We start from the raw sequence: 15,492 nt of genomic DNA, 5'->3' as shown, positions 1-15,492 counted from the left end.
TTGATAAAAAGCTCTCTGTCAAATGTTTCCTTGTCCACTCAAGTGTACCAGCAATTACCTTCCCTGAGTCTGCTGGGGTAGATTATTTTAATAAAGGTTGTTGGTGAGTTCCAGGTGTTGTAAAGAAATCACTCCTAGGACTGAATCTTGAGTATTTCGTGTTAATTTCTGTCTTTCTGTTGCAGTTCAGAGTCTTGTAATGGAAGTAGAGCTCATCATATCCTGGAGGAAGGAACCATACCTACAAAAGTCAATAACTTGTCTTCCAGTCTTGTAACTTTTGGTTAATCCTTCCTTACACCAGATTAGATTGCAGATATTTTAGTTTTTCATTCTGTGTGCCCGCTGAATGTTCTCCTGGTTGTTCTCTGATCTTGAGCCTGGAATTGTTGGCAGCTCTTCTATTTAAAAGGGTATTTTTTTCCTAGATTCAGTACTGCTTTGCTGCCATTTCTTTTGCACAGCCTCCAAGAGTGAGGAAAGAGTCCTGGACATGTTCCCCATGGTTTTCTTTTGTTCTTTTCCACCCCTCACCCCTTTTCATTTAAACCCTTGGATCCTGATGTATCACCTGCAAATACAGAAATACCAACAGGATATTGGCAACAGGATTTTGAGCCTTCCAAGTCACAAAAACAAACAAAGCAAAAAACCCGCCCAAACCAACCCCCCAAGAAAACCTTAATGTAAATGATCTTCTAGGTGGAATAGTATCACTGCAGCAGGTTGTGGGGATGCAAAGTATTAATAAAGTGGCTTTATTAATAAGCAGCCTTCATAATAGTAGTAATAAAAGTATAAATTACTTTAATAATAGTAATTAATAAAAGTCTTAATAAGCAGCTTTGTGGAATGGTAGGTGAGAGGGGAGCACAGTTCTGGAGGGGAGGCATCTGCAGTCCTGCTGGCACGCAGTGTATTTCCTGGGAGTAGCGATCTCTATTTTTGCTGTCGCTGGGTGTCCTGTGTGAGGGCAGCGCTGGGGCTGCTGGCAGCCCTCGGAGCGTGTGGCCTAGCCCTGCACTTCAGCAGATGCAGAACAGGTGTCCTGTCATATGGGCTGGTTATGTGAGATGCTGTTATCGGGTAACCTGCAGCAGGCTGACATACCTTCCGCTCAGACGGGTTTTCCTCCGGGAGAATCGTGTGTCTGTTGTGAACATGAAGTGTTTTCTTCTGCCCCCCCTCCCCCCCTCAATTCCAGGTGATCCCTCCCAAGGAATGGAAGCCACGAAAAACCTATGATGACATAGATGACATGGTGATCCCAGCACCTATTCAGCAGGTGGTTACTGGACAGTCAGGCTTGTTCACCCAGTATAACATACAGAAGAAACCCATGACTGTGGGAGAATACCGGCGGCTGGCGAACAGCGAGAAGTACGTTGGAGATAAGTGATGTGCTTACACTGGGATGGGGGGAGTTGAGCAGAAAGCTTTTCTTTCTAGAAACAAGCTGAAAAGAAAACACAGTCCTGTTCAATAGGGAGCATTTTTTGAGGAAACAGCTCTTTTCTTGAAAGCTTACATGGAAAAGTTTGAACAAGTTTGAAGCTTGGTGGCTTTTGAAGCTTGGTGGCTCTTCGATCTTTTCCTGGGAGTTGGTATAGAAAGAGACTTCAGAGTCACTATTTGGCTAAGAGCTTGCCTGACTGGAATGGCTTGGTACTCAAAGAAGGGCTCTTAGTGTATTAATGGTTGTTCTGGAAAATACATTCCATTCCTGAGGCAGAAATAGAAGTATCTGGGAGTGCCTGAGACAACGAGTGTCTCCCGAAGTGAGGGATCTTTAAGAGGGACCCAAGCTGCAGTTGCATCCATTTCCCAAAGTCACTTTCCCAGGTTTTAACTCAAGCAGCACTGACATTATGCAGTTAACTTTGAAATCTTGCTAATGCAGCATGTCCTCCAGTGCTTCACCTGCCTTCAGCTCCCTGGGCAGTAACTTCAGCTCCTGCATCCTTCGATGGGGAGCTGGTGCTTCACAGAACTCCACATCCTATTTGTCAAGATGCATTAAGAGGTTTTGTAACAAGATTTAAAAGGCAGTAAATTTTATGCATCTGAGTGGAACTAAAGATGAAATGCACTGTCAGTAACCTCCTGAGTGTGCTGCTTTGAAACACGCGTCGTTCCAGTCATTTATGTGTCTGTGACAAGTGTTCTTAGGACTTCCTACACCCTTATCTTCCCCTGTTCTTATCAGGTACTGTACTCCACGCCATCAAGATTTTGAAGATTTGGAGCGCAAGTACTGGAAGAATCTCACGTTTGTCTCCCCAATTTATGGGGCTGACATCAGTGGCTCCCTGTATGACTCAGTAAGTTAAATGCTCTTGCTTAATATTTGGACACTGGGTTCCTTATTGCCCTTTTCTCATTAAGGAATAGTAATTCAGAATCCATTTGATTTAGCAACCTCAATAAGAAAACCCAAGTAATACCTTTACTTTACTTTTCCCTCATTACAAAAGTGTGACCAAACTTCCCACCTTCCCCAGAGATGTAACAGAGTCAGTGGAAGCTGTGAAAAGCTTAATTGTGCTGGAAGAGTGAGGGGAAGAAAAGGTTATGAAGTGTGTGGCTGGAGCATTGTTGTATAGCTTACAGAGAAAATTAAACTGGAGAACTGGCCTGGTATCATAATGGTATGCACAGATATATGTAACACTATGCAGGTAAATTAAAAATAAGCTACTAATTGTGATCTTGATCATGCTAGGGCTTCATGGGGCTGTTTATTGTTAGGGAATACAACAGACACTTCTGCTAAAGCACCTTAGAGAGCCACAAAAGCAGCATGTCAAGGAATCACTCTCTGCCACTTTGAAGTCTAGTGTTTTTCAGCAGCTCATAGAAGTTTATCAGGTCAAGAACGTCTGGGCAGAATATGTTATTGAGAGAAAGATATTTTACCCTGAGTTTATCTTGTGTTTATTAGTAGAACAGTTACTTAGAGGTAGAGTATCAATACAAGTGCCTCTTCAGTGGATGGCATCTGTGTAGTGAGGAGCTAGTAATCAGTCCCTTTGCCACAAAGTAGTGGTAGTGCATCCTTCTCATGGCTACTCTTAATGAAGATTAAAAGTGAAGCAAGTGGAATGAAATTAATGCAGGTAACACTGGGATAGCCCCATATGAAGATGCTGAAAGGAAGCTCTGAGCTATTATTTTGCTACAGCAAATCCTGATACACACAAAACACTTCTTTTGAATTGCAGGATGTGGAAGAATGGAATATTGGAAACCTGAACACCCTCCTAGACATGGTGGAACATGAGTGTGGCATTATCATAGAAGGTGTAAACACTCCCTACCTCTACTTCGGGATGTGGAAGACAACATTTGCTTGGCATACAGAGGACATGGATCTCTACAGTATCAACTACTTGCATTTTGGGGAGCCAAAATCATGGTAAGTGATAGAGTACTACTAGGTGGTGGCTGTGTAGCTTTGTGCTTTACTTAGAGACCGCTGCAATACCTTTTCTTCGGGGTTGGCCTAATTCCATCAGGTTTACCTAATCTCTCACTTTCTTCCTTTTTTTGGTGATTTTTTTTCCCCCTCTGGTCCTACTCTACATTTGAAAGCAGTTTAACTTTCCTTCACGCTGACTTGCTCAGAGGCCCAATTCCTGACTTAGAAAAGTAGCAGAATTAGGGAGACTCATTGACATTAGGAGTAAAACCAGAGTTTCAGCACTCAGGGCTTTTCAAGAGCTAATGTGGGAGATCAAGTGGTGATGGGAGCGTGGATGCTTCAGATGTGCTTGAATAGGGAAAGGCAGTTGGTTTTGCATTGTGCTGCAGGCAGGAAACATCTGTTACTTGAACAATTCCATCATTTGAATATATAAATACAGCTTACAACTCCAGGGACAAGGTAGGTCCAAGGGTTACTTTTTCAGGGTCAATCCTCAGAACAAAAGTAAATGTTTTCCAGCAGTTTATGTGCAGACTGGGTGGGAATAACTTTCCACAAAAATAATCAATAGGTAAGGATGAAATTAAGAGCCTAGGAAATCTGAAGTAAGTTATTCTTCTATTCTTCTCTAGGAGTTATTCTCCTATAGGAGTTATTCTCCTATTTAAAAGTATAACCACAGAGACTTGGCAACTTAGGAGAGCTTTGCTGAAGTGACTAATAAATATTGACATTTGCGTGCAAATTAGAGCTTAAATGTCACCGTGAAGCTGCTGTCGTTGTGCCCTGGCAGTGGCAGCAAGATCCTCCCATCTCTTTGCCACAGAGTCCCCCATGATACCAAGTTCCTCCAGGCTGTTAGTGCCTGGGGGCATATAAAAGCCACCAGCAGCAAAGAAGCTGTAATGAATGGCTATAATGTTCTTTTACAGCCTTGAAAAGGTGTGGAGGGAGAGGCTGAAACTCTATAAACATTATTTATTTTTAATTTTTCTGATGCATCAGAAACCTTTCCCCAGCATTCCTGGCTCTCAAGTCTCCCCCTTTCAGGCTGATGCATGAGGATTTTGCAGAATCCCTTGTGACACCTCTGTTAAACAACCTTGATCTCAAGAAATGTATCTCTGGGTTAGGAATGAAACGTGTCACTCTCATTTCTTTTCTTCGATGCTTTCCAGTTTCTGCAGCATCAAACCCGGTTTGATTCCATCCTCATTTCCAGTAGGTGGTGCCACCAGCACACGAGGAGCAAGTGTCTCCTCTGCCTGTACATCCCAGTGACCACCAGCAAAGCCAGTGTCATCTTTAGCACGGTGGTGTCAGGGTGTTGGCTGCTCTGAGGGTCGTGCTGACCCCAGGTTTGCAGTAGGGTCTCTGATGGCGCTGTCGGTGCCTGTGTGTTACCAGGTCTGCCTCAGCTGTCTGCCACTTTCAGAATGAGAAATAAAAACCCATTCCCTTGTGGAACAGCCATTATCTTACCAGCTTCTCTCTTTCAAACCCTCTCATTATGAGCAAAAGGTAGGGAAGAGATGCTAACTGAAGTATACACTAAGTATTTGTAGCCCAACCTAAACTACTGCTACTTGTATGCATCTCAGGCACTTCATTTGTTGCTTGGGTTTGGGGTTTTTTTTGTTTTCTTTCTGTGTAGAGGGTTTTTTTTGTGGTTTTCAGGGCTTTTTGGGGCTATCATAAAGATGCTGTGTGGGTATCTGCATACTGTGTGTATCGTAAGGATATTGTGTAACACTCATCTGTTGTCTCATCTTTACTAAACAATGTGTTTTCCTTATGTTTGATGTTGTTCCTGTGGGAAATAGGGATTAGTAGAGAAGCAAAACAAACCTCCAGACAGTAAAGCCTGAAACACCTTTGTGTAGCTTGTTTGTGTGGAAAGGTTCAGAATCAGAAAGAAGTGGAAATTGTAGATGGAAAACTGAGCCTGGCAGATGTTGGAACTCAGGAGGTCAGGGTAGCTTTTATTTCTGTGTCATCCTCTGAGGGTTGGGGAGAGATAGAGGGGAACACCTGAAACTCCCTTGTGGGGGGTTTCAGTTGTTGAAGAGTTCAGTCATTACTGCTTATAATTGGAATAGGGAAATGATAAAATCTTGTTAAAGAGCTCAGCATTGCTGGTTGAAAGTAGAGCAGGACCAGGCCCTGCACCTGGCTGGGTTTTGCTTGGGTTGTTGTTGGGGATTTTTTCTATCTCTAAAAGGTACTTTTACCCCACTTAAACATCCCCCTCCCCTTCCACTTTTTTTTTTATCCAGCCACATCTGTGTTCATAGAGGGGATTTTTAGAGATCCTAGTTCTATCAACCTTACACAGCTGGGGGAAAACGAGGACTTTGAGGACAGACCCTGTTTGGGGCAAAAGGCTTTCCGTTCAACTGAGTTTTCTTACATAGATGACAGTGTGTAACACAAAAATAGATGTATTGTGACAGGATGCCACTGCTGGTTTGGCAGGCCTCCCTGCTGTTCCCTTAAGCATAAGGCAAGAATATGCCACTTGCCCAAGTCATTTCTTCCTTGTTCTTCACTATGACAGCTTCTGTTAATGAGTTCTCGAGCTCTTCTGTGAACAAGCATCGGCTTCAAAGGAGTAAATCTGACTTCTCCTCTGAGCAAACCTGGAACTTTCCAGGTACCTGAGCAATCTCCCATCTGCTGGTTGCGACTGCAGTCATCCCAAAGCTCAGCTGGGGGAGCTCTTGGCCTTCAGTGGTGAAATTCCAGTGGTGCAGCCTGGCTTTACTCAAAGATGGCTAAAATGTTAGTTCTGTTTTTCTGGCACCACCTCTGTGGAAATTTCCCAGCTTCCTTCATCCTTTTTATAGACTCTTTGACTCTGACAGTGATCATCTTAGAAGCACCTCAGGGAATAGCAGGAGTGTGGAGAGTTACGAAGTCTACCAGTTTGGGGTTGAGCTCTAAAATAAGAGGCAGAGTTATTGTTTGGTTGTCAGAGATATTTATATAGTGAAGCCAAGGACTCTGTATATTGGTAGCATTCTGCTTCCAAATCGTCTGTTTAAAAAACATAGCTCCCTCTTCCTGTCTTCCATAAATTATCTCAGGCTCCTCCAAACCAGGCTGTGCCACCAAAGCCCTGCTTGGTGGGGTAGTGCATAGGGAAGGTGAGAACCCACCAGCTCTGTTCCTTTATGAAGGTGAGGAGGAAATGGATTGAGGTTGCCTCCCAGACCTCATTCAGGTGGGTTTTACAAGAAATCCTGTTTGCTGTGGAAGAGCTGAAGTACCTTCCTGGGGAGCTCTGGATCTGTTCAGATCATGAGAAGCCACCTCAGTGGACAAAGACAAGCTGGGAAAGGGATCAGTCTCGTGGGTCAGGGAGCAGTTTTATTCTGAATGTCTTTCATTGCTGTCCTTGAAATGTTGGGTTATTCCCCTGATAAAACAGGTGTTTTGGTGACTGTTGGGATTAGAGTTAAAATAAACACCTGTGGTTCACCAACTGAAGATGGCTTCCTTGTACAACCTAACGAGCATGTGCTTGGTCATACGACTCCTTGATTAATGTGTGTCTCTGTCACTGCAGAGAAATCCTGCTGCCAACGCTTTCCCGCAGCTTCTTTTCCATAAGCTGAGTGGAACAGGCTGCAGCAGGACGAGTTGGCTACAGAGCTGTGTCGCTGGGGAGGCACGTTAAAGAACTGTTTGGTGCTAAGTGAAGTATTGAGGAATAAAGGGTCATCCAGTGATGAGGGAGAGGAAAAGGGGGTAATGGAAGATGTCTCCTTTCCACTTCCAGTCTCATTAAGCAATTTACTGTGGGTTGCAGTGCATTTATTTCTTAAAGTCTGGCTTGTACCAAGCAGAATGAGTGCTGTTGTGTGTCTTCAGCCATTGTGATGCCTGCAGTGAGGATGCCCAGGCTGCCCCATTTGGGTAATACTTGCCAGGTATCAAAGATGATCATCTGTTCTGATGCGCTGTGTCTCGGGCACGTGCGTCTGGTCTCCATTGGAACCATGTGGTGGTTGGTTTTTTAACTGGAAAATCAGTCTGACAGGCTGAAGAGTTGGTCTGGGAGGTGTGGGCACTTCCCATCAGAGGGACCGGGAATGCGGAGCTGTTGTGTAACTTCACGTTAAGCTTCTCAGGCAGGGAGCTGCCAGTTTGAGTCTCTTGCTTGTTTCTCAAATAACAATAAAGCATCCCTCTCCCATTAGTAGTTTAATTACAGCCTTTTTGTAGTGTGTCTTCAGTTTTTTTCCCAAGTTTGAATGTATTTCGTTTCGCAGCCCTGTATTAAACCTCTTGTGGTAGGAGTTCTTACTGTATCAATTATACATATTATGTATAATTACCTTATACATTCATATGCTGGGATCTAAAATAGAACATATTGTCAAATGATGCTAACGGAAGACTGATTTTTATAATGACAGAAGCAACAAAACTGAATGCCAAGCCTCATACTTGGTGGTTATTATGGCATTTTATTGAGGAATGTGTGTGTCTCAGCCCTTGTAATTTCAAAAGTGTATTTTTAAATGCTGAAATACTCCACCATCACCTGGATAAAAATGAGCAGTACCTACCTGGAGGGCTTCCTGTAGTAGGGAAGTAACGCAAGAATGTGGATTTGATGGATAGACTTTGCAGGCAGTAAGGTCTCCCTCTTGTTGTGTCAATGCCTGACTGGGCAATAAGGTTATTTTATTGTTCTCAGATATTTCGTGACCGATCTTTCTGTGTAGCAGCTATGTTTAATACACCTTTGGTACATACTGACAGGATGGTATCTTGTGCCTGCAGGTGTTAACCCAGAGTGATGCTGAGGATGGTAATTGGTTTTTATGAAGTGTACCTGTTTCTTTATCATGATGGGTGTTTAATCCCCTTGAATTAAAACAGCGACTCTATTCGCTTTTAAGTTCTATGGTCTCCTCTCCAAAACATTCCCTTGCTGGAAGTGGATCATGCCTAATCTGTTTGACTTTGATACCACAAAGTACACTTTATGCCAGAACAGCAGTTTATGTAGAATTAAGGGCAAATTACCAAATGAACTTAAAATAAGGTGATTAGTTGAGAGCGCTGGTCACAGAGACAGTTACAGTTTAGAGAAATGCTTCTGCACTTCTGCCTTGGAAAAGCCTTGGCTGGTTACCTGGAAGCACATGGAGGTACCTGAAAACTTTGGTCTTTATCTTAGAATTTCTGCTTTTCTGTAGGGATCGAGGAAAACAAGTCCATGGGAGCACCTGATTGTGACATCCATGTTTTAATACCCTTGTCCTGCCTGTTCCTGATGCCACCTTCAACAGGGAAACCTCACGTTTCCTCACTGCATTATGATGGGGAGATTTAAAGCAAAACAGGATGGTTCCCCTGGGAGAGGATTGTAAAAGGACCTCTCCCCATTCTTGGCTGACAGCACGTACTAAAGGAGCTGCGGCTCTGCAAGTGCTGAGGCTTCACTGCTGATTTTATTTCTCATTGTTGTCTTAGGGAGCGTTGCAGCTGTCTTAGTCAGGACTCGTGTCCTGTTCTCCCTCCAGGATAGAAAACGTTAATCCCTGGGAAACTTATCTTGGAGAAAGAAAATGACCTAATGCAGTCATGGAGCTTAACTGCCCCGGCTGCGCTCCTTCCTCATTTCCAGGGCCAGGGTGTGGGGCCTTATCCCTGTTTCCCTGTGTGGGATTCTGCCCCATCCCTCTGCTTTAACACGCTCTCACATATGTTGCAGTTTGCTGTGAGCCTGATGTAATCTCATTTGAAGCAGCTGGGTTTCATGTTTGGTACTGAACAGTGTGGAGCAGGGGGAAGGGCGCTTGTCCCTTGCACCATTTATCGCTCTCTAACTGTCAGTCTCTTGCGTGAGGTGGTTGAATTGCTGAATTGATCAGATGTGATTGTGAATCTTGGTTATTGGGATCTCAGTAACCCTTGCACCCCAGAGATCCTGTGGGTCTCTTGTAGCTGGGTGAGCTGGAATCACGTAAGTGCTTCACCCTTGAGGGAACTGAGGACTGACTCTGCATTTCTTTCACTGTAACTTTCCATTTTGCTCCACAGAGAGATTTATTTTTCCCTGAGTTTTACATCTCCTGTTTCCAGGCGTTAGGGAATTGGAAGAAGATTCGGCAGCCCTTCCTCCCTCCATCCCAGACGTCCACATCAGCTTTTCATGTGCAGTGTGTGAGTGTGTGTGGTTGCCTTGCTCTGAAATGTGTGCACACGGTTGCGGTTTGCATGTTGCCCCTCCTGACAGTAGAGATTTATGGGCTTGTTGGAGTGGAATGGGGAGGAAGGAGGGGCAGGGGAAAGCCATTTGGCCATGATGGGCTCCTTGCAGCTCACAAATTTCCTTCCTGCCTCTGCTATCCCATGTAATCTGTTTTACAGCTCTGCAGTTTTGGATGGAGAAAAAGAAGAATTTATGGTGATGGTTGATTTATAGATTAACTGCAACACCATTTGCTCTCAGGCAGATTTGGCAAAGCAAGACCCTTTTCTGTTGATAAAAGGGATAGAGGAAGGAACAGTGATATTCATTAAAAGAAATAAAGGGAAAGTGAGATAACGTGTGGCCAGGCAGAGCAGCTTTTCAGTCTCCTACCTCTTCCAGAGCTGCGAGGTGAAAGCTGCTTTGGAACAGGCTTTCTGCATTGAGAATCCCTGTGCATGTTGATTTGCTCTGAGATTCATGAAAGGAGTGATGTATTGAGATGCAGAGTTGCATCCCCCTGTAACTCACTGATAAATGAGAGCAGTGCAGCAGCGAGTTATTAATACAGCCTTTCAAGCTTCATAGACCACAGTCATTAATTAATCAATACAAACCGCGCTGTAATATTCAAACAAGCCCCTCTCCAGGCTCCCTTGGGGTCTGAGGGATACTCGTCCTGGAGGTGCTGTGGGTGAAGGATGATGTGCCCCTGAGGGGAGAGGGCACAGTGCTGGCTGATAGTCTGCTGTAAAGGTCCAGGGGATTGGTGTATTGTACAGAGACTGAATTTTGGGCGATTGGAGTGATTTTAAGTGGTTAAGTCATCAGCTCAAACTATATGCAGAGTTATGAGCTCTAACATGTGCTGTGTGGATTAACTTCCCAGTCAGGTGCTTGCAGCTGGAATAGTGGAGATTTTTCTTCTGAATAGAGTTAGATTTTTGTTGTGTTTTATTGTGCTGTTGCAGACAGCTTGTGAATAGATCCTTTTCCTGGTGCGGAAGAGGCGCGGTGTTCTGGGGAGGTAGGGCTTGGCGTTGCCTTTCTTCCTTCACCCTCACCTAACTTTGAGACAAAAACCCAAGAGGGAGACAGCCTCCTGGGCTGCTGGGATCACCTGTGGAACTTGCCTGAGGAAAGACTTGCTCCATAAGAGCTTTCCCTCAGCTGTGTGCTGTGTATGTGCTTCCCCCTGCCCTGGCAGAGGCCTCTCCTCTTTGCTGCCTAAGGCCCGGGATCAGTTCGGACTTTGCCGCCATTTTGTTTTCTGTCTCTGCCTTTTGTGTCCATCTTTGTCAGGCCTGTTCAGTTGGTTTGTTTAGGAGCATTTAGAGGTTGAGGTTCACCTCTGAGCTGCCATACCTGTCCTAGCAAAGCAGAGATCCTTCCAATCTTTAATTTGACCCCTTATGCTTCCACGGTGATCCTGAAAGGTCACCAGGCTGATCTGTGAGCTGCTTTTGCTTGTCCTCAAGCGGGCTCCTGCTCCACTGACACAGCACTTAATGGGTGTGCTGCTGTTTCCACCAGCACTCACAATTCCTCACAGCTCAGTTATCCCAGTCTGGAGTGAGAGCAGCTCATCTTTGATCCAAGGAAGCTCTTGCAGCAACTCATTCTTGCGTTTTGAAAGCGTCTGCTCAAAGCTCAGGCCTGATTTGAAATGAAGATCTATGGAAATCTGACAGGATCACAGATTGGTTTTAATAACTGAGGCTTTTGAACAGTGCACTCTGCCACTGCGACAAGATGGGAGGGAGATGTGCTTCCATGCTTCATATAACTCTTTCAGCCTGATCTGACTTGCGCCCTGTGGGAGGATGAGCTTGCAAATTCTGGCTTGGCATGGTGCTGAAAGCAAGGTTGGAAAGACCAGAAGGAACCAACGGTGGTACTGCAGAGCTTTGTCTTTACTCACATTTGTTAACACATTGGCAGGAGTCAGCGGGGATTTTTTTCTTTACTCAGCAGAGAAAATTGACGTAGGGTGATGCCAAGTGCAGTACAAGTGTAGTTTAAAATAACAGAAGCCTGTAGTAATGACGGTACTTAAATAGCACTCTGCATCCTCTGAGTGCTGGGCGATTGTTAACTAGTTAATGTTCTAAGTAATGCAGATGAGGGGTTTCTATCCACTTCATTTCTAACTGGCCAATCAACGTGACAGAGGGGATCAAGTAGGAGAAATAAAGGAAACTTTACAGGCTGTCACTGATCTTTGTCAAATCTTAGCTAGAACACTTCCAGCTTTGATGCTGACAAGAGCGTAGGCACTCGCTTCAAAGTAGTAGCTGCAGTTTGAAACAGTGCAGCTTGATGGATGAGGAGCATTAAACCTTCAGAACTGGGGTTTTTTCTTCAAAAGAGAAGAAAGAGTGTGTGTTACAGGCACTGCACCTATAGCACAAGGGATTTCCTAATCCAAAGATATCTTTCATTGCTAGAGAGAAGACTTTTTCTCTTCTGCTGTAGGCAATTATCCATATTTTATTCCAAAAGCAGTGAGCAGGAACCTACGTGTGCCTGTGCCCAGTCAAGGAGGCAGCTCTCACAGCCCAGGTGGTGCAAGGTAGGGATGTCTGTGATCTCCCCTGGTTACCTTTTTTCTCCTTGATTCTTGAGTGCATTGAGGTATTTTTTCCAGAATATAAGGTCTTTGAAGCATAATCTTTGCTTTTCTTTCTGTTCATGCAGCATTCTCTACAAAAAGCAAATGGTAATTAATAGTCTTATTACCAGTTTTGGAAAATAAATCTGATGTGAGCAGATTCTTCAAAACAAATACTGGAGAATGGCAAGGGGATGAAGTCATTCATCTCCCTTGAATTGTATAGTAATTATCTTCTTGGCCAAACTGAATGGATAAATGATTTCATAATGTTGTTCCCCAAACACCTTTTCTTAGTAAAATACCCCCTTCGTACTGCTCATTCACTGCGTGCAGGAGCAGGCTGTGGGTTTATTTTGTATGTGTGGAAGGAGAGTCACTCCGATGTGATTTGTAATTTTGTGCTCTGTGCCTGGCATTTGTTGCTAGGAAGCTTACTGGCCTGGTGTGTTGATAGTCTTTCCAAGAGCAGATGGTTGCTCATATTAAACGCTCTGTTTTAAAATAGTATTTAAAAATCCCATTTGAGTTCTGGAAAAATCTTTTTCTTGTATTTGTTGAGTTTTGGGTTAATGAAACAATGTGAAAAGAGCTGATTCCTTAGTTGTCTGATGCAAATCTGCTGGGTTCAGGGATTCCTCTTGAAAATACGTATTGCTTTAATATAATAATTTTGAAAGACTGCTGCTATTATCACTTCTTGAAGCTCCTGCTCCTAGCTCATGGCAACTCTAAGGGTTAAAGAGAATTTTAGCAGCATGTGATGGACAAGGCAGGCTTGACTTAAACCTTCCACCAGTCAGTCCATAAGGATTTGCTCCCAGCTCCAGAATGATGCGAGATATTCTGTCCAGCGTTCTGGGAATCAAACTGAGAGCCTCCAATTGCACAAACATGGGTTCCTTAAGGGAAGGAGGAAGTTTCTCATCTTGCTTGCATTTCTGTTAGCAGCAAAATTGCTTGCTATTTCTCCATATTGTGCTTGGCAGTGGGGCCAGTAATTATCCGCACGGAGATCTTGCTGAGTAAAACAGGCTGCGTGGCGTAAGCACGAGGGTGTTACTGTTACTCAGGCCCTTTGAGTGGGTTTTTGTCCTGATTTTCTTCCTGTGCTGGTTCCCACAGGATTGTGTTTGAGCAGCTGTCTGCAGAGCTCATTTTTCTCCCAGCTTTAGGAGACAGGTTGATTTGGTGTGTTTGTGTGGTTGTAATCTTGTTCTGTCATTACCTATTTACTCCTTATTATGGCTTTTTGAGCAGATACTCCCCAGCCTCTGGTTTATCTTTTCTCCCTATGTGTATTTCAATAAAAATGTCATTATTTGAAATCATTGACACCGCTGGTTAAAGATACTGAATTCCATCATCTATTGTCCTGTAAAATGATCCATTAAAGATAAAACTGCAGACACTCGATAAAGGTTCTTGCTTGGGAACAAGGAGCTCTCTGATCCGACTGTGATCTTATCTGCAGAGCACGTGTTTGTGTCCTTCATGTAAAGGAGCCACAACAGAAGGGGACAGACAGGGAGGCCAAAGATTTTCCTTTCCCAACGGTGATCGTGAGAAGGGAAACCAGATACTTAAAGCAAATTCACTGTCGGAAAACCTTGGGTATTGATGAGGAGAAGAATGAGAATTGATTTCTGTCCTCTGAAAAACTGGGAGAGGGGGATGAAGGGAGAGTTAAACGTGGAGGAGGGCAAAGGAGAGAGAAAAGAGGGGTGATGGTGAAAGGGAGGGAGATGACAGCGCATCGATGGAGCACCAATCGAGTCCTCTAGGTGAAACACTGACTTTTCCCCCATACAGGCTGCAAAACAGCTTAAAAATAGCGTGGAAAGAAATGACTGCTGTTGCTCTGGGCTTGGCTTTGCTGCTGCAAGGAGATGTAGTATTACAGGTGTTGGGCCTTGGAAGCAGGATATGAACTCTACAAGGAAGGGCCCACCCCGTACATCACACTGGCTCTTAATGGCTTCTGCTGAGGGATAAATATTCTTGATAGACTGTGGGTTTTCTTTGGAGGCATTGCTGCTGTCACGGGGGCTAAAGATGCTGAATGCCAGGGTTCAGATTATGCATTTATGGACACACTTTGTCTTACAGCTTTTTATTCTGCCTGTCATGACTGAGCGTAGGTTGGCATTTGAATCTTCAAAGGGTCAGTATTCTTGGCACAACTAAATCTGCGCTGAAGACAGATAACTAACCCCCAGCTCGACACATGGTCTGAGGCATTTTAAACGTGCTGTTCTCTTTTTGTTTCTGTTCCTTTCTTCCAGTAATTATAGCATGTTAAACTGCGTGGGGCCTGTTTGGCCAGACCTTGTGCAGGCACTGTGAAATTAACTTTCTTACCTTCTCACATGAATCGGACTGAAGTGACATTTCCCAAGCCTTGTGGTTGAACCTCCTGCCCATGGTGCCCAATCTCCAGTAGAGTGTGGGTGCCAGAGGTTTAGTAATCTAATCACTGCTTAATTGCTCTGTGTTGATGCAAGGAGAGGCTGACATGTAATGAGATGGGGAGGCAAGGTATTGGGACTATCCAAAACTCTGCATGTGTGAAAATTGTAGCAAGGAAAGGTCTTGGAAGCTTTGGGGAGAGGTTGAACTCATGGATGAGATGGTCTGGTCGTCTGCCCAAGCTTCAGGAGGGAACTGTTCCTCTTAAAGGGAGAGAAACCAGCAGAGAGGACGTGAGCAGGATGGGGATCACCTTTGTTATCACAGGTGAAGTTTTTCATAGCTTTCAGTCACCAACAGGATGAGCAAATTGAATTTCACCCTCTTCCAAGAGGCAGCGGAGGGGACGGAATCTGAGCTAGACCAGAAAGTCCTTGAAGAGCCCCTGATGTTGGAGACTGCCACTGCCGTAGTGAATTCCCTGTTATGTCACCTCCTGATGGCTTCTGAAGTGGTCCTTGTATCCCAGGATGGTCTGTCTGCTCTTTTATACTGACACACTCATTTAATTCTTAACTCACAAGACATTTGCTTATTTATTTTCATTGTTGCTGATAATAATTCTAAGCCATTAGACGGGAAAATTGTATTCAAAAATGCTGTTTCACACTTTATTTGTTTGATGATTTAGAGCGATAGAAAATAGCACATTTGCTGGCTTTTATAGTCTGATAATTACCAGCATCCATCAAGCCATTCCAGGGGAATAAACAAAACACCGAGAAAATTACACTATTAATGACATCCTTTATGGCAAATAGGAAAGATCTTTCTTTTGTG

General features: G+C 44.1%; 1 protein-coding gene across 1 annotated transcript in view; it reads left to right on the top strand.

Moving 5' to 3' along the window:
• The window catches only part of KDM4B (lysine demethylase 4B), a gene marked incomplete at its 5' end in the record, with an annotated part of 65,269 nt that overhangs the window by 1,054 nt on the left and 48,723 nt on the right, over positions 1–15,492 (top strand). Inside the window, 3 exons of the mRNA XM_084276097.1 lie at positions 1,205–1,380; positions 2,207–2,321; positions 3,222–3,415. Of these exons, the coding sequence (XP_084132223.1) occupies positions 1,205–1,380; positions 2,207–2,321; positions 3,222–3,415 (485 nt within the window). The remainder of the gene's footprint in view (positions 1–1,204; positions 1,381–2,206; positions 2,322–3,221; positions 3,416–15,492) is intronic.

The sequence above is a fragment of the Gallinula chloropus genome (genome assembly GCF_964237585.1).
Source record: "Gallinula chloropus genome assembly, chromosome: 28".
Taxonomy (NCBI): Eukaryota; Metazoa; Chordata; class Aves; order Gruiformes; family Rallidae; genus Gallinula; species Gallinula chloropus.
Note: the sequence above shows the minus strand (reverse complement) of the source record. Positions and strands in the feature narration are given on the sequence as shown.